General features: G+C 37.9%; 1 protein-coding gene across 5 annotated transcripts in view; it reads right to left on the reverse strand.

Annotated features, from left to right (window-relative positions):
* Positions 1-318: 318 nt before the first annotated feature.
* Positions 319-26,564, reverse strand: part of kcnh1a (potassium voltage-gated channel, subfamily H (eag-related), member 1a) — a 42,871-nt gene continuing 16,625 nt past the window's right edge. For 3 of the 5 annotated variants that reach the window (XM_056394687.1, XM_056394685.1, XM_056394689.1), the window contains 7 exons: positions 24,240-24,266; positions 21,643-21,800; positions 19,443-19,714; positions 15,953-16,152; positions 13,152-13,404; positions 10,664-10,860; positions 319-6,831 (listed from right to left, as the gene is read on the reverse strand). In XM_056394687.1, the coding sequence (XP_056250662.1) occupies positions 5,962-6,831; positions 10,664-10,860; positions 13,152-13,404; positions 15,953-16,152; positions 19,443-19,714; positions 21,643-21,800; positions 24,240-24,266 (1,977 nt within the window). In that variant the 3' untranslated portion in view covers positions 319-5,961. The remainder of the gene's footprint in view (positions 6,832-10,663; positions 10,861-13,151; positions 13,405-15,952; positions 16,153-19,442; positions 19,715-21,642; positions 21,801-24,239; positions 24,267-26,564) is intronic. The other 2 variants (XM_056394688.1, XM_056394686.1) reach the window with 1 other exon arrangement.

Raw genomic sequence — 26,564 nt, forward strand, 5'->3', positions numbered from 1 at the left:
CAGGAAACAATATAAGTAGTGTGTAATCTGGAGTCTTTGGTTCTGTTTCCATTAGCTGATTACTGTTTTCGGGATTATCACCTCTGTGGCACTAAGGAGGATCAATGTGAGTGGGGGTCAGCGAGGAATCCTCTTAAATGAACATAAAACTGTGAGGTTTATCTGACGTAAGATGCTCAGCAGGAGAAAACACCTGCTGACAAACACTTTCTCAAAGAAGTGCCCTCATCACCGGCGGAGGAGCTAACACACAAAGACTGACAATTCTCACAGGTCAGAACGGATGCTGCACGGCGCCTATAGAGAACAGACAGGGTACAGTATGTATAAAATATTTATTATGAATAGCACAGTATGTCACAGTTCATAACAAAGTTCCCATTGTGCTTGAAATAGTTACATTTCTCATCACATGACGTGTGAACATGGAGGCATGTGCATATTACATGAAACCTTTAACACAGAGTCCAAACTCTTCTCTCTCTTAAGAATCTAAACATTGCAATATAATCTGTGCATATGTATGTATATATATATATACACATATGTTTGTGTGCAGGGATTTATAACCAGGCAGCTTTGTAGAGCTGACCACAAAAATAGTTCTGTGTTCAAATCAAAGAAGTGAGAGTAATTTGGATATTTAACACTGCTTTCCTGTAGGTGTGGGGCAAAATGATGAAGGCACAGTGCTGCATGCTTCTCAGTAGCAATCAAAGGTGATGACTGTAATATAAATGAAATGGTAGTGCAGTACTGTAAAGGTCCTTCTCACTTTTCCATGTGTCACATGTCACTTTTATGACTTCTGTTTATAAATGCAACAGCACAGAACGACACACTGCTCTCAAGGATCTTGTTTCTGAATTTTAAAGTGCACCTACGTCCCATTTTAGTGCCATATTTATGGTGCTTGTAAAACATTTAGCCTCCTGAAAGAGGCGTAAGTGAAAATACCCTCCATCTGCTCCATCTTTCTTATTGGACACAAAATCTGATTTTTAGCTGGAACAGATTTGATATTTTTGTTTTATTGATTATTATGAATATAATCTGTTCCTGTTGGATAAAGTGAAATATAAAGAAACAAAGAAAAATAGTACATTTGCAAAGTGAAATAATACAGAACCTCTTACACAAAAGACCAATTTGAAAATGAAAGTATAAAACATACTTTACAAATATTACTGGTCATTCATCTGTGTCATTGGTGAATTGAAACAGTTTATTGTGGATAAAATGAAAATATTCCCCCAAAAGTACCATCAAAGAAAACCCTTTTTGTCAATGCAACAATAATCTGTTCAACAAAATAAATATTTTCTGTTTGGGATTAGAATGATTGAATCACATAAATAATGAAAAACAAGAATGACAGTCAGCACTTCATTATGTTGTGTTGTTTGCATTGTTGTTGGTATTATTAAAGAGGCTGTTTGTAAGTTTTCTCTGCTGCCGAATGTGGTTTCTTGCTGGGAGCAGGTGGTGATTGTTACTGTTTTTGTTACTTGACAAGAGCTTCTGCCATTGATGTCTTTATGACACGAGAGGTTATGATACTCTCTGAGCAGCGCTACAGCTTCAGGGCAGACTGGAGGCTGCGGTGAGCCGCTATTGGAAAGTGACATGACGGGCCAGAGCTAGCTGGTTTGCATGCTAACTTCAGTAGAAGATAAAAATGATCATAGAAACAAGGAGAGAGCTGTTGGTGAGTAAAGGAATGAAGTTTGATGCTGAACTCAAAATGTTTCTTGACTGCTTAGTAAACAGCCGTTAATGCTAACGTTAGCAATGTAGCAATGGCAAAACTTACAAATAGCTCCTTTAAAAATTTATTTAACTTGTTTAAATAAACAGTTGTGGTTTAACTGTTGTGTAACATTCAAAGATTTACACCTTTGACCTCCACATAATGTGATGTAAAGTTTAATCCAGAGCTGTGAGCCGTAATATTACAGATTAAAGATCTGCGTGCAGACGAAATCAAAAACATTTGAGTAAGGCAAACTTATTGCCCTTGGAAGTGTAGCATAAAGACTGGAAGCAGGGCAAATGACTAGCCTGCTAGCTTACTGGCACATAACTCCCTGTAAGACCAGAACTTGTTTGTACATGTTTAATTTTGTACAATTGGACCAAAAAAAGATTATAGATAGGTAAATGAATTAACTGACGAGTTCTAGATGAGCTGGTAGGCACTGAACTTTGAAAAGAGCCAAACTACTGTAGCTGTTGCTTCTAGTCTTTATGCCAATGCTTTCATTTGAGGGATTCAATACCAATTCTTGGTTGTTACAACGTGCACAATAAGGTTAGTTTAAGTTAAAAAAACCAACATAAATAATAGTTTCTATATGAGCCGCCTTGAGCTACAACAATCTTAAACTATGCGACTGTTGTGACTCTGGCTATGTCAGCAAATCTAGAGTCTAAATATAAATAAATAAAATCTAAATTTCAATTTCTTTTGTTTGTACATCAGGCATTAATATAAACTGTGATACTTAGTTTAAAAAAAAAAAATAGTGTGGGTATTTGACAATCTTCTAATGTCAAGCACAGCTGCAAATACAACATTAAACATTTTACCTCAGTGACATTACTGGATGTGTCCTTCGGTGCTGGGAAGGAACTTGGTTCAGATCGTCCTGTCATGAGTGCAAGTGTTTTATTAGTTTAATTGTGGAAAACCAAAACCACAGTTACAGAAATTAAATCTCCACAATGTCTTTTGGATAACTTTATATTAACCGTAAAACATTATCACTTAAGGGATATTATTTTTACAGCGTTTTTATCACATCTATGACTTTGTGCCGTGTCAGTCGGTCGTAACTGGAAAAGAGCGATCATGTAATAATAATGTAATAACTTTGTACCAAATTTGTTTGCAGCTTTAAAGCCATCAAACATTTGGAGATTGATAAAGACTGCCGTTATAATTTGTAGATCCTCTCTTTCACTTGGGTGACTAAATCCCTGTGTTAATGTCAGGCCTCTTTCTTCCCTCCCTTTGATTTCTGAACGCTTCACGTGTGTGTGAGCAGCAGATTTAGGAATTCTGTGATGGAGTCAGAGCAACGTGATTTTAGCAGACCCATAAAGACTGTCAAACACTGGCTGTAACCCAAAGGAGTTCTCACTTCTGTGATGACATGCCCATTTATTTTTAGTAGGTTGAATTTTTGATGGAAATGTAAGCTAGGGAATGTGCTGGAGAAAAAAAAAAAAAAAAAAAGTATTTTTCTTCTCAGCTTGTCTTTTGTCTCGATAAGAAAGAAGACATGCTGGGGACATAAATTATCCATATGAATAATAAATAATAAAGAATAGTGGTTATTGGTTTTTGCCATGTAAAAAAAGAATACTTATACTGTATACTAAAGATAGACTGGAGCAAGAAGCAGCAAAGCTCCTGTTTCTACCAGAGGTGCTTCTGAGTTCTGTGCACAGTTAAAAATAATTTGTTTTAGAAACACTAGTATAACTACTGTTAAAATCAGACTACTGATTGCAATTAATATATTCTGCACTTCCTTATCAGCAATGAGCATAAACCCATTAATCTGTAAAACTGCAAAAACAGTTGAAAATGAGTCATATTTAATGGTTACTAGACTTTTGTTACTTTTTGTAACAGTTAAATATGTATTATTATTATTGCTTGATAACAGAACTCAATGTTCTGCTTTACATAAGAGTTTGATGCATTTTCTATGGATTAGGGTTGTGTAATGAATGAAGGAACAATTTTAGTTGCCACTTTAACAATACAATGATATCACATTCGTTTACAGAGATTTATTGTGGTTTCAATGTAATTTGGCAGGTAAAATAGTATATAATTTTGGTATTTATTAGTAATTGTTGGGCATAACATCTGAGACAATCCTCATTTAAAAGAATTTTAAACATCTATTTTCTTTATTTTGTACGTGTTTTGTGGTGAAACTGAAACTGAGTTAAAATGTCAAATTAAATTACAATGTCAATGTCATGACATACATTGAAAAACATTGTCTATTAGCTTTTGAACATTTATGAGTTATTTTGACTAGATTATTCTGCACAGGTCTGGTGTATTGTAATGCATTAAAAAAGGTAAAAAAAAATCTCATCTTAATTTTGTTTTTATACATTCTTGTGTAATTAACATTAGTTAGATGAAAATACATGAAATTGTGCACATTTTCTGTAAATTATTTCTTCACAATATTATTTTTCTTTTTTTCAGCAGCAGCAACAACAATTAGTTAATTAATTGATGGAAAGAAAATTAATCAGCAGCAACACTTGCTAGTGTGACGCTCCATACGTGAGGATTCACAGCTTTTATTCGTCATATATGATGGTAAATAAAATCTCTTTGGGTTTTTCTACTGGTGGTTTCACCAATTAAGCAATTTGAGGACGTCACCTTGGGCACTGAGAAGTTTGAACTTCTGTGAAGTTGCTGTTTTTTCACTACATTCGATAACCTAAGAAAATAATCTGCAGATTAATAGATGGTGAAAACATTGTTAGTTACAGACCAAAGCAGTAGCACCCAGATGGTGATGGTTGTCTCCAGATGAAAGAAACATTTAGGGAACGTGTGCAAGTTTGTGGAGACCAAAACAAAGTTATTGCCTCCAAATATTGGCCTCAAATAAAGAAATTGGAGTTCTGAAAGAAATTGCCTGCATTGTAAACACTTAGCGTGAACATGTGAGCCAAAATGACATTTTTGATCTTTGCCCCTTATTAATAGTCAGCTTGTATCATGTGGTCATGGGGGAATTTTTTCTCTCAAGTGAACATGAGGACGGACAGACATTAAATCATGCATGCAAACTGGTGTAAAAATGTGGCCATTAGAAGCAAAAATCATCTCCAAAACAGATTCCAGTTAATCAGTCCACATATATTTAGGTTTGTTTCCAGGAACAAGCCTCTGTCATTTTATGACAGCCTGTTTTATTTTACATAAATAAATTTTATTTCAGAAATATTATGCAAAAAAGCATTCCTTACTATGTTCATGTCAGTTTTAAAATAAGTAAGGGGGGCACAGCCATGCATCAGTTGGTGCCGAGTATGACTGTCACATACATATATGTATCAAGTATGTGGCTGTAGTGTTTATATATGAGAATAACAAATACTAGATATTAGGAAAGATGGACAACTTGTTTACTGCTGCCACACTATTTAACATTGCATTTCATTTTTCCTCAAGCACATCTATCTATGGTTTATGGAAATTATAAACTCTGCTGAAAGATGATTTAGATTTAGAGTTATCTGTTGTATAATTCATAATGATTGTGGCAGATGATATAATAAGAGAGTTCATCAATTGCTGGAGGAAATTACTGACACTGTTTCAACATTTGCAAAGACTGTCCTTTTTCACCGTCACTGTGAAATAATGAAAATGACTCAACGTGCTGCCTCAATTAATCAAATATGCACCATCTGCAATTTCAGGCACATGTCTGTTTTATGTGACATGCAAAGAAGCTCATACAAATGATTCACTAACAAACCAGTGGATCATGCTGTTTCTACTGGAGCCTTCCCGAAGGGATACAACCACGTTCCTCTGTTGAGGCTCAAAATCTGAGCAGATTTTGAACTTGAGATAAAATCAAACCTCTATAGCTATTTTCCCATTATAGTGCAATGGAAAAATAAATCAAACTTATGTACAAACATATAGCTGTCAGTTTTTATGTAACCTTCGGATTTTCAGTGTTATGACACCAAAATCTGGGCTATGACCTTAAATTTCTCAACACAACGTTCCCGGGTTAACCGACAGGTACACCCCTACGATAACGGCTGGTGCGTCTTGAAGACCACACTGTTGCCTAATCTAAATGGTGCGCCCAGTGCAGCCTCAGCAATCCAAGTAACCTGGATATTACTGGATTCCAGCTGAGTTCACAGTTAACTGTTGCCTGATGATTATTCCATCCTTCAAGAGAAGATGTCCTCTTTGTCCATTTCCGGCGAAGCAGGTCTAGAAATGTCAAAAAGATGCTGCGGAGAGCCAGCACTTGATTTTCTCGCTCTGAGGATTTTGAGTGCTTCTGTGAGTTGCGCCTCCAGGCTGGACATTCGAACGTTCAGGTTCTTGAGGTCGTCCTTCAGCTCCAGCTTGAGCTCCTGAAGCGAGGCCTGAAGCGTTTGCTCTGGGATGGGGTAGAAGGCGTGCCTGGTCTCCGGAGGCTGGACAGGACTGCGGTCCTGGGGTGTCGTGCGGAAGTCACCCACTTTGTCCAGACGTAGGTCACTTTTGGTGATACCGCTGTCACAAGAGTCTGTCTTCTTTAGAGATATCTGTGATTCGTGCACCTTGGTCCGTTCAGGTAAAGTCTCCATGGACTCGGCTTTAGACACTTTGTTCCAGTTGTCAGCTTTGGCCATGGACTCCTTGAAGCGACCCCAGCCTTTGACTTTAACTGGTTCAGCAGGCCGGCATCCTACCAGAGAAATGGAAGACGGCACCTGCAGCTTTGCCTTGTCTGACGGAGCACATTTGGCGGGTGTTGAAGACGAAGGTGTTGAAGATGAGGGTGTTGCTGGGCTTTCTGTTACTGTGACGATGCTGGTAGTTGTAATGGCTGTGTTAGCCATTGGGACGTCCACGTACACGGGGCCTTTCTCGATATCGTGTTCATCTAGTTCTGGTTTCTCAGTTGCCATACGTGCCTCCTTCTGCTGCCGAAAGCGCTGGAAGAGTTTTCGAACTGGGTGATCAGGTGGCAAGTTCAGAGGGGCTTCATTTTTACGCCTCTGTCGCTCCTCTTCCTCACGTTTCACATCACTGATCTTTCGGAAGACGATCTACAAGAGAATTTAAAGTTCTCGTGACTAAAGCACCATCATAAAAACCATTAGTAAGACTTGAATGATCAAAAATATCAGTTTGACAAGTAACAATACAAAACTTGATCAAAAATCATCTCAATTAGAGAACAGGTGTGTCTGATGTACAGTTTGTGCGAGGAAGATGATGTTTCAAAATGTGTGTGCTTTGTAAATGTCACCTTAAAGAGGCTATTCCCACGACACAGAGGGAAAGTTCACATCATGCCTCTGGCTTCAGTGGGTGAAGACACACTGTTAGCTTACCACACAGCTGCTAATAGACAACTGTGTTTTTAAGCATTTGCAGTTTTCTTTCTGTACTTTGATGTTTGTGTGCAGCAGCATGTCTAAAACTTTGTCCTCTCTCTTGAAAAACAAATCCAATGCTAACAAAATAACTGATCTGTTCACTCTTCTACTACCTCTAAAATAGTTTGACAAACACTTCCAACTCAAGGTCCACTTATTAGATTTTTGTGGAGCTTTTTGCTGCCTCACATTGTCTTCAAGACTTTGTGATACTTAACTTGCATCTCCATGCATATCTGTAACAACTGAGCAAAGTCCATCCAATAATGAAGACTATGATATGGTTGAAAGCTCTGGAAAAAGTTGAGTTGAGATCGTTATAATCACTGTTTCATTTTTGAGCCAATACTCAAAGTTAACTTGTCAGTATCATTTTGATATCCTTATAAAGTAAATGTTTGCATTTTGAGGAATCTGTATTTCGATTTCTTTCGGAGTTTGATGAGAAGATCAACACCACCTTCAGGTGCGTATTTACAATATGTAGTTGGAGCCAGAAGCTAGTTAGCTTAGCATAAAGGTGTCTATAGTAAATGGGTTTTCTCTGTACACAGGACAAAGTCTGAACATCAGGCTTTTGTCCAGAGTGCAGTGTTTGCATTACAATGGTTGTCGATTTAGATAATGTAGGTTAAAATTATCTGCTTTTGAAGTTATGATTATTCATTCTTGTAGTGCTATGAGAACAGCTGGCACTAGAACCTGTGTGTAAAATAAACATGTGGCACTGGAAGTCATCCAAGTTGTTTGTAGGCTACTTCGTTGTTAGACTTCTGAGATGCCTTGTAAGTATTGAGAATAGCAACCATCATGTTTAACATTGTTTCATTAATCCTCCAAATTATACAGTGATGGTTTTGTGAGGCTATTTCATTGATATAAATTGTTTGTCCTTGACGATGGGCTAGTATCCTGCAACTTACTACCATTTTAGGCTACATAATGTTTTTATAAATATAATGTCAAGTATGAAATAACTGTTCTTCTGATAATCACTTCCTGTCTTGATCAGTCCTGAACTGTATGGATGATTCCATCTTTCCAATTTGCTCCCTGATTTTAAAACATAACCAGGTGTCCATCTACTGGAAGGAAAATACTAACCATGCACATAACTTTACTGCATTCTTTCATTCACAGCAAACTGTAAACTACTTCAAACATTGTAGAAACAGAACAGTAACCCTAGTAACCGTGTACCAAGTAACATCTGACATGATCTAAAACACAGTTTTACTTAAACTTATGTCCAATCTTCAGGCATCGTGTTCACATTTTTAAATCATTTTCTCGTTCCTCAACTGGATGCTGAAATGCAATACACTTAAATCATTCATCATAAAAAGGTAAGATAACCTATTTTTCTTCTCAATCTCATGGCAACACTGTTCTCACATCTTAAACCACTTGAATGCCTTACATATCATGTGCTGGATTTCTCAAGACAAAAACAAAACCTCAGGAGCTCCATTCAAAGGCAGCGTTTGGCTCCTTATTCAGGCCATCTCTGGATTTCCCTGCTGTACACATTCAGGAAGTATGGGACCCTGGTGACTTGTGAGTTTCAAGCAGTAGATGAGATTGCCTTTTCATATGCAGGCAATTCAATCCCACATGCACTCTCTTGGACAGGCTGATCTTATTATGAATGGAGTAGTGATTGGTAGCTACACCTGTGTTGTTCATCACAGTCATTCATGTCTGAGTGATTGTGCGAGTGGCTTTAATATATGGTGACTGTTTAATGGAACTGTGCTTTTGTATTAAGCGTAGTACATGTTGTTTACGAGTGTAACATGCCTGAGCTCTGGCTCTAGTGTTGTCAACTACATGTCATTTTGAAAAGTCCTGATACTGTAAATCTACATTTGTGTTATTAAGTCTAGCAAATGAACATTTTGCAAAGTAATTCTTTAATGTTTCTGTTCACAGCAACCACAGCTGGGAATGAAAAAGGAGGAAAAACTGGGTAGTTAGAGGATTAGTTTGGCGTGACGGAAGTAGTACTCAGCTACAGGTGAAAGTCCTGCATTCAGATCCTACACAAAGAGTGAAACAAAACAGATAAATACACACAGGGGAAAAAAAGTTTATTAGTTCATCATAAGCTTCATTTCTTTGTCACAAAGTATAGAGGGGGTTAGGTAACTTGGTTACCAAGTACTGCAACCTAAGAGTGGGTATCAATCTAACTCTCTGCAGAAAGTGACTGAGTGTATTTTGCAATATGTCTAACATGACCAGCAACAGCTACTGTGGCTAAACAGAGAAGGAAAAATCTGTACCTGTCAAAACTGTGAAAAGCAGACTGCACTTGCCCAACATGTGATCTCTGGGAGGCACAGTGCAAAAACACCAAAGCAATTATGACGCACCAATTTAAAAGCAGGATCCAGAACTTCCTCTTAAAGTTTAAGCTCTTATTAAAAATAATGGTCTGGCCAGAGAAAGAGTATCAAGTCAAAAGGATTTGAAATCCAATTAAACATATTTTGAGAAGCGGATAAACAATGTGGAGAAGAGAAAGTTTAAATTCTTGTGCTTATTATTCTGTACATTTTCTAACAGTAGCCATTCATTGTATTAACACCGAGTAATTATCTCTGTGTGTAGTCATATTCATTGTCAGTGGCACTGTCAGAGGGAGTCAAAGGAAACAATGAATACATGCAATCCCGCATTACTGATTGTAGTTTTATCTCATCATTAACTTCATTGTTTTCCGTTCACTTTCCTAACGTTTTATTGTAAGTTACCTCTAATACAAAAATGAATATTTCCTGCTGTAGCTTCATATTCAAATTAAACAATTTAACATTAAAAATTAGACATTAAAATCATTCATCTGGAAAAACATGGCCACAGGAAACACGATGTATTTGTCACTGAGGTTAGCGACAACTGCAAACATCTGTCAGAAATGTGTCTAAAAAACAAGAATATAGTCGATTTTGGCATTTCTTGACAGCAGATCAGTTTTCAAGGTGGCAGGCTGAACACGTACAACTCCTCAACAAGGTAGCCAAACTTCACTGGGCCCTGCTGTTGAGTGGAAAACTTGTTTGTGTAGCATTAAATGAGAAACTGTGGTCCTAACTATAACTAAAGTAGTCTCAACCCACAGTTTTGCAATAAATCCCACCTTCGTGAAGATTATAATGTTTGGTTTTAGCTTTCGAGAGATGGTGATTCAGCCTCATGGTCATTTTGAAGGCTGCAGTTTGTGGTGCTGTTGAACTGTAGTGTCTTATTTGTCTACTGGGCTGGACAATGCACAAAATCGTACATATGCTGTAGGTGCAAAACAAATGTTAAAACAATATCTAAATATTTTATTCCCCCCCCCTTACACATACACACCTACATATACAGTGCCTACATTTGAAGAAGAGAGTTAACACCTTTTAACAAGCTCTACATGCAGCTGTTGTGGAAACAAGGGAAGTGAAGCGTGTGGGTGAACTTGTTCTTTCTTGGGGCTATTTGAAGAGTCACTCACCCTTTTTCGCAGGTTGTAAGTGAGCAGCAGATTTCTAGAGAAGTGGTTGGAAAATGCTGTGTAGAACTCCAGCACCTTCTGCAGAGCGTCACGTTTAATGACGTGGAGGTCACAGTAGGTCAGAGCTCGGACGTTTGCACAGGCTTGAGCCAGAGTCACCTCTTTCCAGAAAACATCCCCAAATACATCTCCCTTACCTGCAGGGAGAGGACAAGTTAGACCAGGTAATACTTCCAAAACATTTGCTCTTCAAGGTTAAGACAGAGAGAAATGATGTGTTAATTTGGTATCCATTTCTAATAAGGCATGTTTAATAAAGGCCTTGTGAATTGTAATGAATGGCTTTAATAATGGCCCTTTATGAGCACTTTGAGCCTTTTTGAGCTCAGTGTTCTTCTGCTAGACGAGACAAGGTGTTTAATCTTGCTTGCAGGTGTCCTTTATATGTTGTTTCTGTTCTACAGGGTAATTCATCTCATGAGAATTTGATTTATAGAAGTAACTCGTAACTCACTTCAATCTCCATTATAGTCTCCATCCAGGTCAATGGTATTAGCCTGACAGTATTACTGATTGTTGCAAAGAGGAACCGTTCGCAGGTTATTGAGGAAAAACAGTCAAGATGTTGTCATTGGGCCTGCTTGAGGATGCTATCCATTATTCACTAAAATCAATCATTTGGCAAATTAAAAAAGTGTGTGGTTTTAAAAAGATAAATGCTGCTGGGATTTAACCAGGTCAGCGTAAGCAAGCAAAAAGATTTGTTTTTTCTTGATAAATATTATCACCTTGAGGTGCTAGAAAGGAGTAACTGGGTTCATAAACATTGGGAAAGTCATGATATTAACAAATGGTCTGTTTTACTCCTCCACGATGTGCATCAAGTGTGGGTTTCTACAGAGTAGTAGTTCAGAGTATTTCACAGAGAGAGAGAACAATTATACTTAGTCTAGTCGGGTCGGGTTTGGTTTCTACCTACTCCTGAAGGAAATATCTGCAGCTTTAACTGCTAAATGCCACAAGAAATTTAACTGGCAACTAGTGATAATCAATTAACCCTTTAGTCATTTGTAAAGCGAAAGTGCCAAATATTTCCTGGTGCCAGCTTCTCATGTAAGGATTTGCTGCTTTCTATATGAGACGGTTAATGAAATGTCTTTGAGTGTTGAAATGCTGTTTGGACAAAACAAGCAATCTGAAGACATCACTTTGGGTTCTGGGAAGTTATAATGGACATTTGACATATTATTTGACATAATCATAAGATTAATCAGGTTTTTGTGTAATGAAGGTGATATACTTAATACTGAAGAAGGAAGCCTTAGAGACCATTGTTCAAAATATGTGAGCCATTCTGAATGGGAATGGTTTCTTTTATCAGATTGAACACAAGTTGAAAAGACCAGACTGTGTTCAAAATGTTACTGAGAGGATTGTGTATCTGTGAAGACTCTTGTGCAAATTCTCAGCTCCTGAATCAGCAGAAAACAATCCCCAGCTCAGCTTTCACTGCAGTCAGAAACAGTTTGTAAAGTGCTGCTATACAGAAAGAGAAAGGGAAGAGTTTAGGTAAGTCCTCCGACAAAAATATTTTTGTTACTGTGATGCAAAACCATTTTGTTAGAACAGTGCTGGAGGCCAGTTTGACTGACTCTCCTGTCATCCCAATAATAAATATATATAAAAAGAAGATACTATAGCAGCACATCTGCATCTTAAATCTTTTGGTCTGTCAGATTTCTTTAAAATCCATAACTTTATATTCTGAAAAACCTGAGCAGATCTGGAGAAAGGTCCTTCAACAGTTGGGAAGAATGGGACGCCTTGACTGGGTCATTCATGAAATAAACATAAGTGGTGATATTGTTCAATTATGTCAAAATGATTTGGTGAAATCCTTCACCCCTGACCTCAAAAATAAAAGCTTTTTGACCAAAAAAATTTCACACCGATTTCTTTCCTGCTACAGTTTGGCTGAAATGGAAGCAAAAAAGAAATTTCCTGTTATTTCATGCATATTTATTCATTCAGTTTGTTTATGATGAACATATTGTTGTTCTGTTAATTCTGCACAATTATTGCTATAGATGCAACGGATTTCACACAAATAAAATTAGCTGTAAGAAGAAGTAAGTCAATGGATAAATGTTTTTTTCCCCCTCACATGAAAAACTTATTTATTCCTAGGGTTGACTGTTTATGGAATAGTTTAGTGTAATTGTCAGGTTTCATAAATGTGGGTCCTGGTTTCTTGAAATTACTTCAGCACAAAGAAAAACAACTATGTAAAAAAAAAAAAAATTAAGATATTTATTAAACAAGAGCAGAAAACGTATTTGGGGGAAAAAAAGGAAATCAAAGTCCTCATTAAAGCACATACTGTACTTTCTGAGATTCAGGTTTAAACTCTTGACATGTTCAAAGAAAACAACCATACCTGGGATAAGTATAAGTTAATACGGATTTTGAATCAAAGCACTGAACTCACCTAAAATGGCCACCACCTCGTCATCCTGAATGACCTCCAGTGATCCTGACACCACGAAACAGAGGCTGTCCACACTTTCACCAGCGTGGTATATCAGGTCACCGGGAGCACAGTGGATGGTCTGAAACTCCATGGCCAGAGCTCGGAGACACCCATCACTGGCCAGCCGGAAGGCTGGGTGCTCTTTAAAAACCTTCCGGTTGAGATGAACACAAATATCTGCTCTCATGTCTTTTGGACAAATCTGCAACACCTGGAAACAAGAGTAGAGAGAGCAGCTGTGGATCAAAGAGAGGCTGAATGATTTCTACTGAATTATACTTAAGAGCCAGTGGACGGCCTTTTTTTGTCTTTTAAGATGGTCACTTTCTTACATTAGGTGATCGCTGAGTCATAAATTGTTGCCATGACTACATGTTGGACCACAGCTTGCCATCTTTCACAATGTGTGACGTACATATAGGCGATTATTAATGTGCAAGGGGCCGACTCTATTGTTCCTACAGACAGCGCCAACAATGAACGTTTACATATGTAAACATGGTTTTATGTATTAAAGTACACGTGGAGCCATTCATGGTCACTCTTCAATGATGGTGGAAGGTTTTCTGGTGGTCTGCAGAGGGTTACACACATGTGATTAATTTGGTGTAAAGCTCCTGACCGGAGGGTAACGGGCCCTGTGCTCCTGTTTGTCGATAGAATACATTCAATATGTCGTCTATCTAAAAGGCAAAACAATTCTGATATGCTTGATAGCAAACAGCTTATTTTCACATCCACGAGTTATGGAGAAACTTTTGTCATTCATATGGAGTCGTGTTTCTATCCACCTTCTGAATGTTAGTCAAACATTCACTCTCTTTTAGCTTTGTTTCTACCAACTCCTGAGGGAAATATCTGGAGCTTTAACTGCTAAATGCTCCAGCAAGTTGCTCACTTGTTCTATGGTGCTGAGAAGGTACTGTACTGTACAGGGGATATTTAGAGATTTAAAACAATCTCTTAGCCTGCAATAAAATATAGAATTCTGAAAAAACAATCTTCACTAAAGCTTTTCATTATCATTATGGTAATGTCTGTGATATTTGTCTTTTTTCCAGTACATACAAGGACCTGAAATACTTTTTAATGTGTTTTTAATTTAGTCTTTTAATTATTCATTTATTTTTATTTAATATCATCAGCGGCTGCTCAAGATGCAGTCCAGCTGAAATATATATTTATAGACATGCGTTATATTTTGTTTAATTTCAAAATCATACACATGTAAAGTCTCCAAAAAAATAATTCTTCTTTCTTTTCCAGTAGCTTTGGGAAATATTTCACTAACACATAATATTTCACAGATTTATCTATCAGACGGACTGAATATGTCCACTATGAATTATGTTTTTTTGTTGGACCTTCACATGAGGGTCACATGGCAGCTGCAACCAGGTGAGTGTCCAGCCGCCTCTCTGCTGAGTATCACTGAGTGGCAGCCTGTTGTTCAAGTACACCTAATCAACAGGATGCCAGGCCGTTGGATGGCTCTGCCTTTAAAACAAATCTCTTTGAAGATGAATGTCAAGCAGAGAGGGATTATGTGCCATTTTTAGACCCTTTAGTGTGGCCTGACGCCAGACAAATAAACGATATATAGATGCAGTGCGAGCTTAATAAAGTGGACACAGTAAATATCACCATTTGATTGCAGATAAACCATGAATGCAAAAGTTTTCCTAGTGACGAAATCCTTGCCTTATCAGAGGTTATAACTATAACTTGGATTTTGAACAGGTGGATTTAAATGAGGTGCAGTGATATGACGCTTTCTGGCTTCAAATCAACCGAAGCGGCACCAGTTCAATAAATCTGCTTCCAGCTTTAAATGCTTAAATTCCACACATTCAAATCATTTTAGCACCATGTGAATTCATTAACAGTAGAATGGCTGGTGTTAACTGTTCATTGTAATAAATGCCATACCACTGTCTGCTTTTGACAAGATGAATTATAAATTTGACTTTTATACATGGTGATGTTCAGGGAGCACAAAAAATGCTATTATATACAATATAATTCTATTTATACGACACAAATTATGTTGAATTTGACAAAGACAACATACATATAAGTTAAAGACAACGGCTGTGCTGTGATTTTGGCTAGACACAACACTGACGAATCTTTTCAGTGGAAAGTAGCTAAAGTTTATCCAAAAAGTCGCTAGATTTATTGCTACTTGCTTTTTTGAAAAGAAAAACGTTACTAAAGGCGTCTGCGATGGCAATGACCGACGGGGAAACTCCAACACTCAGCCAGTCGACCAATTGTGTAACCTCATCACTCAGTCGAGTGGTATTCAGCTGACCAATGGTGCAACTCCATCAGTCATTCAGTCAGAGACATTCGCGCCCGACTTTTGTGCTCCAGCCAAAAATTACAAGTGCTGTGTCTATTGTGGGACTATTAGGAAATTTTTGGAATTATGCTTATATGCTTTCTTGTTAGGAATAAAAGTGGTATTAATTTTCTCATCTGTCAAATACAAAAGTACAGTTGGTTAGCTTAGTATAATATCTGAAAACAGCTGGCCAAAAGGTAACAAAACCCCGCCTACCAGCACTCTAACACTTTATATCTGGATTGTTTAATCCATACAAATACCAAAGAGTAAAAACAACACATTGTGGTTTTACAGGAGGTTATGTTTTTGTAGGTGACTTATATGAACGTATTTTATCATCTAAGTGTATCTCATCTGGATTGTGGTGACACGCTACAGAGGAGCCGCTGAAGACGACAGTCTGACGTACCTTTTCAGTGTCTATACCCCGTGACATGGACCAGGTGGAGGCAATGTAGTCCATAACTCTTTCACTCAAGCCCTTGGGAACCTGGTAGAGCTTGAGGAAGTCTCGAACGCTGTTAAGCATCTCATGGTAACGATTTGTGTTGGCGTACATCTGCTGGAAGATCGTTGTAACATTACCAAAGATGGTGGCGTAAAGCAGGGCTGGGTAAATACGGAGAGAATGGAAAGAAGGAAGCTTAATTTAGTAAAGTCAAAATATCTGAAGCATCAAAAAAAAGTTTGTTTGAACACTGAGTGAGGTGGTTTGCTGCCTTTTGCGGCTGATACGAGATATATATATATATATATATACATACACACATATATATATACATACACACCAATTTATAGTTGCTTGTCATGCTGTGGTCATGGTAATTGTTGTAGGGATTCAGTGTTTGGCTCAACACCACCATGGTAGATGATTTGTGTTAAATTTATCATGGTATTCGTTTATCAAATTATCATTTGGGTTTTGAAAGATTTATTAAATACTTGTGAGTCCAGGGTCACACTGTAGTAAATGTTAAAATAAACATTAAAATCTCCAAAGCTGTCTCTGCAAGTACATGAAAAGCTCCAAATCAAGATTTTCAAGGAAATAAATATTTCTAAAAAAACTCTTCAAACATGACATAAAAACTGGATTTAAAAGAGACAGCATAATTTCCAAAATCTGAGTTCTGAAGGAAATCAATGTCCCATGCTGGTTTTACAAGGGCAAAATAAATCTCCAAATGTTGCCTTATGAGACTGGTGGTCTTTACTACATTAGACATTCGGCCAAGTGCCGTAAGACTTAATATTGTTTTATAAGGTGAATGCTTTAAATCAATCACATGGGAAATAAACAGTTACTACTCATCATTGCCTCCAAATACAATAAACAAAAATGGGCAAAAATGTAATTACAGCTTTTTATTGGGTGTGTGTGTGTGTGTGTGTGTGTGTGTGTGTGTGTGTGTGTGTGTGTGTGTGTATAAACGTTCATTCCTATGCAGTTATAACCGTACTAAATAAGGATATTTTGTCTTAACTTGTCTTGTGATATAAGAATTAAAGAAAAGGAAAAGAAAGCGCATCTCTGAGGTGGTTGGGTGTTTGAACTGGTGCAACAGCTGGCGCGTGTGTGGATCAAAGCCATCAGATGTCTGCTCTGTGTGAGTAGTGTTCTCTTGGCAATGGAGCCCTAATTAGCCCTGCTAGAAGGGATGGAGAGGAAACATGCCAGCCACACATTTCAATTATCCTCAGATGATGACAGTAACCTCTGCATGCGTTTGTGTGTGTTTGTTTATTTCATGGCGCGCAATCTTGAATCAAAGTGCTGCAAAACTGCACAGGGAATAATACTAATTAAAATGCGCTCAAAACTCCCCAAGGGTGAGGATAACCACAACTTTCATCCTTTCATCACCATCACTCACTGTACTACGATGTCATCAAGCGTTGCAGTATCGCATGATTTTCTTTATCACCTAAGCTCAAAGGATATGTTCTTGTTTGTTGCGTGCTCTCAGTGCTGCACATTTGCAGGCATCAAGATCAGCGAGTTAACAGATTGAGAATGATTTTTAAAAAAGGTCTGAGCTTATTACATCTGAGATGATTTGACAATCGCCTCCTTTTGAAGTTGCTGAAGTTTAGGGATGGTTGCTACTTCAAGCTTGAGCGCAGATGGTAACCGTCACTTCTCTGATAAGCAGAAAATGCTGCAATAAAGGAAACTCAATCGGTCCCTGTGGAACGGAGCCTCAGTCCCCAACATTGCTCTTTAGTTGCTGACGTGCACAACTTCGTTGCAGCGTTGCTTGGCATCCAACAGCTGGCTTGTTTGGAAGTAGTTAACAGACAGTTGTCAGAAACTGAAGCCCCAGGCCAATCGTTGCTATAGAAACAGGACATATGTATAATGCCCCCCTTCCCCCCATGCCACCCCCACCAATCCCTCGTCACACTGTGATCTTCTACTGCCAGCACCGATCCAGTGCTGCTGGTAAAAATAGAACAGTATCAGGGCATCCATATTTCATAGAGAACAGCCATGAACTACAGTAGATTGCATCTACAACTGAATCCTCTTGAGGCTGTCTGGTTTTTAGATATTTACGCTTTAAGCTGATTTGTATCTCACAATGAGAAATTTAAACAGACCCAAGTCTGCATATGACTTTTGCCAGTTCCCCCGAGAGCGTATTCATAAACCTGAACAGCCAAAAGGTAGAGAGAGGGGGCGACAATCATCCTCTCGTATCTGGGTTGAGATTGTGGCTGAAAAAAGTACAACAGAGGTGAGGAGTGATTGCAGGGGGAGCGCTGTGCTAAATTGATCTGGCAGTCAGTTATTGCTCCGAGGTGTTGCTCTCCACGTGCAGACACGCATAATGGCAAAGCGCTGTACACTGTATTATGAGATACAGACGCAGAAGATACCTTTTAAATGTTTAATATTGAGACGTAGAGAGAAGGGCATGCTGTGGAAATCTGCCTCCTTTTTTAGATTTGATGTTTGTTAGTGAGGGTCAGCCATTGTTATTTATGTCAACAGCAAAACTGGCTAGTTCTGTATGTTGGTTAACCACAATATGTGACAAATAGATGGACATTGTTCATACTGTTCATGTCATTTTCACCAATTGTGCTCAGATATTAGTGTATTAAATGGCTGTTTTGTTCTGATTTATGACTCATATGTTTCACTGTACCAGAAATATACACTTACAGACCTAAAAGCTGCCTATAAGCCACAAAATCTGAATAATTCAGCATACCACATATCAGACTGAGGTATAGGTATATGCACAGATTACTGTAACGTGTATGTCACTGTATTAAGATGAGTTGACAATAGTGCCAATGCCACTGAAAAAGAAACTAGTGAAAGCTATAAAATATAGAAGTTGAGACTTAGAGCTTTCCTGATTTCACATTGTATGAGTGTCAGACATTTATATGCTGCATCCATCTGGTTTGTTCTGTACGCTGCCCTAAAAAGCCAGAACGCAGTAACCACATATTTGGTCAAAACTGGCCTTCTGACCTCTGCTTTACCATATAAAAATATTTTGTCATAGAAATGTGTGATTTTTGACAATAAAACAAAAACAACAATAAACCAGCAGCATATAAAATTTGGAAAACTATAAAACCAAGGTAAATGCCAAATTGCAGTGACTGCAGTTTAAGGCTAGCTGGAGTGCAGTCACAGCTAGCTTTAGCTTAAAGCTGTTTTCTCAACATGTTTCTTTTAATTGAAAAATCTAGTTTATATCCCATAAATATTATTAAATTAAATATTGCTCAGGTAATCATCTGTATAGTTCCATTTTCTGGACTTCGATGGCTCTATCCATAATTCATTTATTCACCTCAGTGGACTGCGGTTTTAAAGAGCATAGTTAAACTTCTCATGTGTCTGTTACATTAGAGAGAAGGAAAATGCCTTCACTCACATCCAATCATCATCATGGCCACAGCAAAGATTTTCTCTCCGTCTGTCGTTGGGGCGATGTTTCCAAAGCCGATGCTCGTCAGGCTGGTCATGGTGAAGTACAAGGAGGTGATATAGACAGAGTCCTTGTTCGGCCCGCCCTCCCACTTCCCTGAGCCGCTGGCGTTGAAGCGGTACGGTGTGCCCACCGTCTCAGCGAGGATGTAGAGCCAGCTGTCCATGCGCACAATGTTGGTTTCTTCATCAATAACTTCATAATCACCAATGCTGTACCTGGAGTGTAAATAAGCAGTTGCGTATTAGGCATTGCATTTCACACTACTACACTTCTCTTCTCTTGTAAGTTTAAATAATGCTAGCAACTTTTATGCTTTACTTCGGCACAGCGGTACGTCAAGCTAAATGCTACATCGACTGATAGGGATGTCATTAGTTTTGCAAGAATTTGGTTTTAAAACAAAGTATTGGACAGAATGAAAAACTGTCCTGAGGATGGCATTAGATAATTTCACTCAAAACAACAAATGTAAACCTTATGGTGGGAAGAAAACTCGAGGATCCTCCAGGAACCATGAACAAATTCTGGTACAGTGGTAACCGTTTTCATAGGATGTGTGAAGAGTCTTTCTTGCCGGTAGCACTAGAGGAAAGCTCAGTCTGTTTTTGTTTTGTTTTATTCTTTTCTCCTAAATTGTTTGTGTAAACAATGAGTTGGTTGTTCATTAAACCTCAGAGTTAGCTAGATACTTGGAGAAAAACTTTGGAGATGAAAAAAAAAAAAAAAAAAAAATCAATCAGAATATAAATCCAGTGAATCTCATGATGCAGAAAAAAAGTTTTGCTTCTTCTATTTCTGAGTCCATGTTGATGCTGTGAACACTGAAAAGGAAATGCTTATATCTGCTGTGTAAAGCATTAGTCCAACTCCTCACAGGATTTATGTCTCAGTTGCAAGAATTTTTCTAGTTTGAATAATTTTTTGAAGCCTGCGGAGGTAAAACTACACAAGAGAAAAGCAAAAATAAGAACTTAAAAATAAACAATTCTGTATAACAGAATTTATAATTTCTCATTATTACCCTGGTGATTATCTAATACGACATCCACCTGCATTGTTTCTGATGTAAACACCCTGGCAGTGGCAAAGGAGAAAGGGAGGCTACTTCTGTCATGAGCGGAAATGGTTATTTGCTGTTATTGTCTGAACTGATGATGGTTCAACTTTTCTCATCTGGACGCCATGACTCGGCGTGTGACCATGGCAACCACAGAAACCATACTGAGGGAAGCAATGCAGGAGCTATTTTTACTGGCACACAAGTGTGGTTTTGAAGCAACACCAGCGTCGTTCATTCAACTTTGATTATACTGCCTGGGCCACTGTACAGTGTTTATGATACTGGTTAGAGCCTCTGCAGGGGTCCCGACTCTCAGTCTGAACCAACAAAAGAAAACAAGTGTGTGATTATGATGTGTATAAGTGGTTATTTGCAAAAGGAAAAATTGGTGTTCAGCATCATCTATCAAACATATTTTCTGTATTTTTCTGTATGCAGGACATTAAGTTGTCATGATGGCATCTGCAACACAATGTGTCTGCATGTGCGTGTTTTCGACATTCTCATAAACATAATAAATCAAGCACAACACATGATGGAAACTTAATGCTTCTACCACACTTGCCCCCTGTAGAGTAGCTGATCTGATTAGACTTTAGAGACCCGTGCTCCATATTTCTGCATATTAATGAGGAAAAAACTATTCTCTTGAAACCACTATAACTCTTTCTGACTTTATGGTATGAAAAACATACAGTTTGAATGCATGAAAACAAACATGTTGACAAAAAATAACTGCTAATTAATGCATTAATTAGCTTAATCAACAGCCTCATTATACTACCTGGCTCTGCTATTCATGTATCACAGTACATAGCAGTCTAGCAGAATGTGTTATGTAATTTATATTCACAAGTATTGTGACTCCAAATCAAATTGTCACGTTTGTCTGTTTTTTTATTCTCTTTATGACTGAAAATGAGAAATCCTGATAGGGATACATATTCTGAATATAATAAAATACACTCAAATTGCAGCTATGGCAAAGTGGTGGAACTAGGGGGAGAATATTCAACATTTTAACAAGGGTTCGTACGTGAAAGGTAATAATTAATTAATAAACAATAAATATCATGAACATACCAAATGCAGGCCAGCCAGTGGGCAGCCAGACCAAAAACACACACCAGCAGGACCAGTACAGCTGCCCCGTACTCTATGTAGTGATCCAGTTTACGGGCAACCCGACCCAGACGGAGAAGCCGGACCACCTTAAGTGAGCTGAACAGACTGCTGATCCCCTATAATTAAAACGAGAGGAGAAAGATGGAAAGAGAGGCAGACATCAGAAACAATATTGATTTTTTAAAAGCTAAAAATACCTGAAGTTTTGCTTTAAGTTTGTGATTTAAAGTAAAACACTTGAAAGAAGTCAGCAAAGCTCAGTATATGGTATGCTAATTAAAAATCAAAATAATCTTTTTTATCGCATAAAAGTAGCGTTTAAACCCAGTGTGAATATGAAGTATGATCAAGTGATTTACTCCTGTGTTTGCTCAGAATCTGACTTCCACATCAAATATTCAAATCAATGCCAAAGCAGAAAGAAAGCCATGAGAGAAAAGCAAATACTTGAAAGCATTTTAAAGAACCAATACGTAAGTGTAAGAATCTGTTTTGTAAAAACAGAATAAGCACACAAGGTGAGTAAAAACACAAGATTCAAAGTGTTAACATTATACTGACTTAATTTTAAAAACATTCCTGTACAATGTGATGAAACTTTACAACTTCTAGCGGTTACATAACCAGCAGCTAAATGTCTAGTCAGCTTATTTATATTGAAACACCCACTCTGATTCAAACAGACAGTTGCAATCCCATCCGTCTGCTTTGCACTTCGGTGTTGGTGGTATTCTGTGCGAGTGCGCTGGAAGAGTTATTGATTTTTCTAATGTGCTGTGGTCTGCAATGCGAGTACAACTGCAATGCTTGCTGTCACTTGATCTGATCTAGCTGCCTGCCAGACTCCTCAGCTTCTCTAAAATCACTTTACAGATTTGAGCTCCAACACAATTCAATTATCAGTGGAATCGTGCTTTTGAATTCTGCTGCAAACTCTTCAAACACGAGTTGTGCGAAAAGTTCACCAGTAAATACATATAAATAGAGATATCATTAAAAAGGATAGTTCGACATTTTAGGAAATATGGCTTCTTGCTCAGAATTAGAGACTCTCGTGCCTGTTTGCTTAATATGAAGTTAGAGCCAACAGTATTAGCCTAGCTTTAGTGCTAGGCCAGACACCCTCGTTTATTCACTTTCTTAATGAGATGAGGAGATTGATGCCTCTCACATCTGTGCATTCAGTATGCAGCAAGAGCTAGCAGGCGATTAGCTTAGCTTAGCATGACTGGGAAACGGGGGCAAACAACTATCCAGCATTTCCAACACGTCTAAAGCTCTAAATCAGTTATTGATTTCGGACACAAACAGAAATAATAGTAAGATCTTAATTGCTAAATTACGTTAATCGATCCTTGAGTCGCATTGACGAGAGTAGTTTTGATATTTTCATCTCACTCTTGACAAGACAGCAAATAAACATATTCCTCAAATTGTTGAATTTTTCATTTAATGGATTATTATTTTGTAAAAAAGTTGCCTAATTACTTGATATATTTAAATATTCATTTATGCTCAATTGGGAAAAAAAAAAAAAAAAAAAATTCCCACAAACTTGTTTTCATATCGTCAGATTAATGCCTTCTTATTTAAGACTTTGTATCTACACACTTGTCTTGGTAGGTATTACACAACATTCAGTTAGTTACAAAACATTCACAACAAGGTCCAAGCACCATTTAATTTCTCTGATTTCTGTGCACATTAAGTTAAGGAAATTACTAATTACTACAGGTACCTCTGATTTTGGAAGGAAGATATTCATGTATTTTAAGGAACTTTTAACCCTTTATATTCTTCTTCCATCTAATCTAATTAACGCAGCATTTTTACTGTTTACTCTGTTGGTTTTTATTGTTAAGCTCTTTGTAATCATTTTACTGGTCTTCAAGTCTTTCCGGAGTTGTGCTAACTATTCAAGACTCGTAAACCTACGTGTCCTAAAATGGGTTACAATATTAAAACATCATAAAGAAAAGGCATAAATTCCAACTTCTGACACCCCATTTGGAATAGTTAGCCAAATGTGAAAATCTAGACAAGATGCTGTCAAAGAAAGAAAGAAAACAGGTGGCACTGATAATATTTACCACACTGTGTACAGGAATCCCTCTATTAAAAACATATTTTCAAGGCTGGGATTCATATTTAGAAATTTTAACTGTCACACTGCTGCAATCAATTAGTCACAAATGACATGTTACTGCTGACTGAATCCGCTCTAATGCAGCTTTAATGATGCTAGTAGAACACATGTAGTAGACAATCTGATAGTTGCTGTCTCCTGGAAATGAAAAGCTTTAGCAGGAAAAAAGAAAAAACAAGCAGCACAAATCTTAACGTTCTGTGACATTTCTTTTATGCACCGATGCTTCTGTTGCCGTACTCTCATCGAGCACTACGTCTGAAACGCTGGTGCGAGAATAAATGTCACAGGAAATGTGCGACTGATGGAGGTTTTATATAACATGTGTGCCAAGGGTGCATGTGTGTCTACAAGTAAAATAAAAACACAAAACTGTTCATTATCATATTCTGATCAAACTGAGGCCTACTTGAGTGACAGCTCGGTGGTTCCAATTCTTCCCATCACGTCCCATGCATGAACACAGGCAGAAGAGGAAGGGGGGGGCCATGCAAACAGAACGGAGGGATGAAAAAGAAGAAAAAACAAAAACGAAGCACAAGTAAGAGAGAAGACACTTGATCAGTAGTAAGCGATGAATAAACACATGAGAAAATCAATATTTAATAAAAAGGTTTTAAAATAAAAAGTAACTGAACTGAAAAACAACTTTGTGTTTGTGCAGCATGTGCAGTGTGACCAGAGCATGCACTGGAAAAGCTCCACTAATTTGTCAGGTTTCACTTGGACAGCGACATGAAGTGGTTCATTTGTGTTTGTTTTGGGTTATCGGTCATTAGAAACTGAAATGACAGTGACTATAAGTTTCAGTCAGTCTCAAGGTGACAAGGTGCGCTTTTAATAGTGCCAAGAATAACTGACAGCCGCTCCTCGTTAATGATCATTCCTTCCCCATTTGGAAACCTGTTGGCGGGAAAACAGCCATCAAAGTTATTCATGTCAGTCGTTAAGGTCTGTAGCTGCAGCAGCAAGATGTTTTGCTGCCGGTTTAATAACATGGCCAATTGTTTACTAGCTCTCATTTACCCTTGCCATGGATCGCCTCAAAGCAATTTGGAGCAAATTGGAGTCAGTGAGTTGTTGCAGAGACGCGCTGGAAGATGATGCTGGAAGTGGACGGTCACAGCTTTGATGTCAGTTTACACCCAATGCGTCTGTAACCTTATCACAGGCACTTGTACACTTGAACTTCACAGTAAATATAAAAGCAAAAGTATGAAGCTGTACTATGAAGTGTACGGCTGTAGCAAAGCATTATTTTCACTATTGTTGATTCTTTTTTTTATTAATTGATCTCTGTTAAGATACAAAGCTGCAAGCATCACTTTCACTCACCATTCATTACAATGGGAACTATTTACCTTGTTTTCCTGTCTGTGGATGATACTCAGCTGTCAAGTTATTGATTGCTAATTTTAGCTACACAACATTTACACCAACTTAAAACCTTCGTCTTCTTTCTATTTAACAGACTTTAAAATCAATTTGAATCTATTTTATTGATTTTTTATCATTTTTATTTCTTGTTTGCATTAGTCTCAAATTGTTTGTTCCATCTTATTAGTTTGTCAGTGAGTTGTAAAGCATGTTGAAGTGCATTAACGCGTTTACATCATGTCGCACTGTGGGATAATTTCAAGGGCTGTAACAAACAATGACTTTCATTATTGATTAATCTGCCAATTACTTTCTTGGTTATATGTAATCTGTGGAGTTTTGATGTCTAGTTGCACTACAGAGCAGTTTTGTTTGCGTCATGCACAACGTTGCACATTAAATTAACATTGCTGCTTGTTTTAAACTATTCCACTAATCAAGGGGTGGTGGTATCACAAGACTGTAAGCTGGTCAACATAAGTGTAAAAACAATGAATGTTTCACACTTTTAAGAAAAATCTGATTTGCATGTTTAATGAGAACGGAAATGCATTCATCACCAATGCACTTTACAGCCTGAGGCTCTTTCACGTGCTTTTAACAAAACACACAAGTTATACAGGCAGTATTTGGTTGGAAAATGAATTCTTGGGTTTACTAAAAAAGATCAAATAACAGAAGGTTGTTGTTTTTCCCTTCTGCTGACCTCTGACTGTTTCTGCTCCGGCCACTTGAACTTGTCAGCATTTCGGATACTGAAACATTGAAAGACTAGAAAGGGCCAAAATGCTGGACCTGCAAATACAACTCGTTGCTCGTTCTCCACCAACAAGCCTCCTTTTTAAAGCATTATCACAGCACTTCATATTACCTCGTACTGTACGTGCTACCAGACACAGCCCGAGAGCCGACGTACACTGTGCCGCTCGCTGTGTGACAGACTGCACCGTTAAATGCTATCACAGCATTTTACGCAGCCACGTCGCCACAACAACACACACATCATGAGACGTGTCACATTTAAGCACACACAGGCACACACAGAATGACGCATTGATATAATGAAAACCGGCAAGTGCAGGACCCTGAGGCTCCATTTAATCAATGTGTGCGTGTGTGTGTGTGTGTGTGTGTACGTGTGAAGTAAAAAAACTGATCTACAGGAACATTTGGATCAGATTGAAAAGCTGTGGTTGCACTGTGAAGACACATTCAATCAGATACAGCTAGAGATATAAAGTAAGCATCAGCTGGATCTAATTCAACATGTAAGCATTCTGTAAACTTATTTGTTTCCATCAATTAAATAAATCCAGGTTAGCAATATTATGTCATAACTGAACAACAAATAACATTT

This window comes from Seriola aureovittata, chromosome 14 (genome assembly GCF_021018895.1).
Source record: "Seriola aureovittata isolate HTS-2021-v1 ecotype China chromosome 14, ASM2101889v1, whole genome shotgun sequence".
Lineage (NCBI taxonomy): Eukaryota > Metazoa > Chordata > Actinopteri > Carangiformes > Carangidae > Seriola > Seriola aureovittata.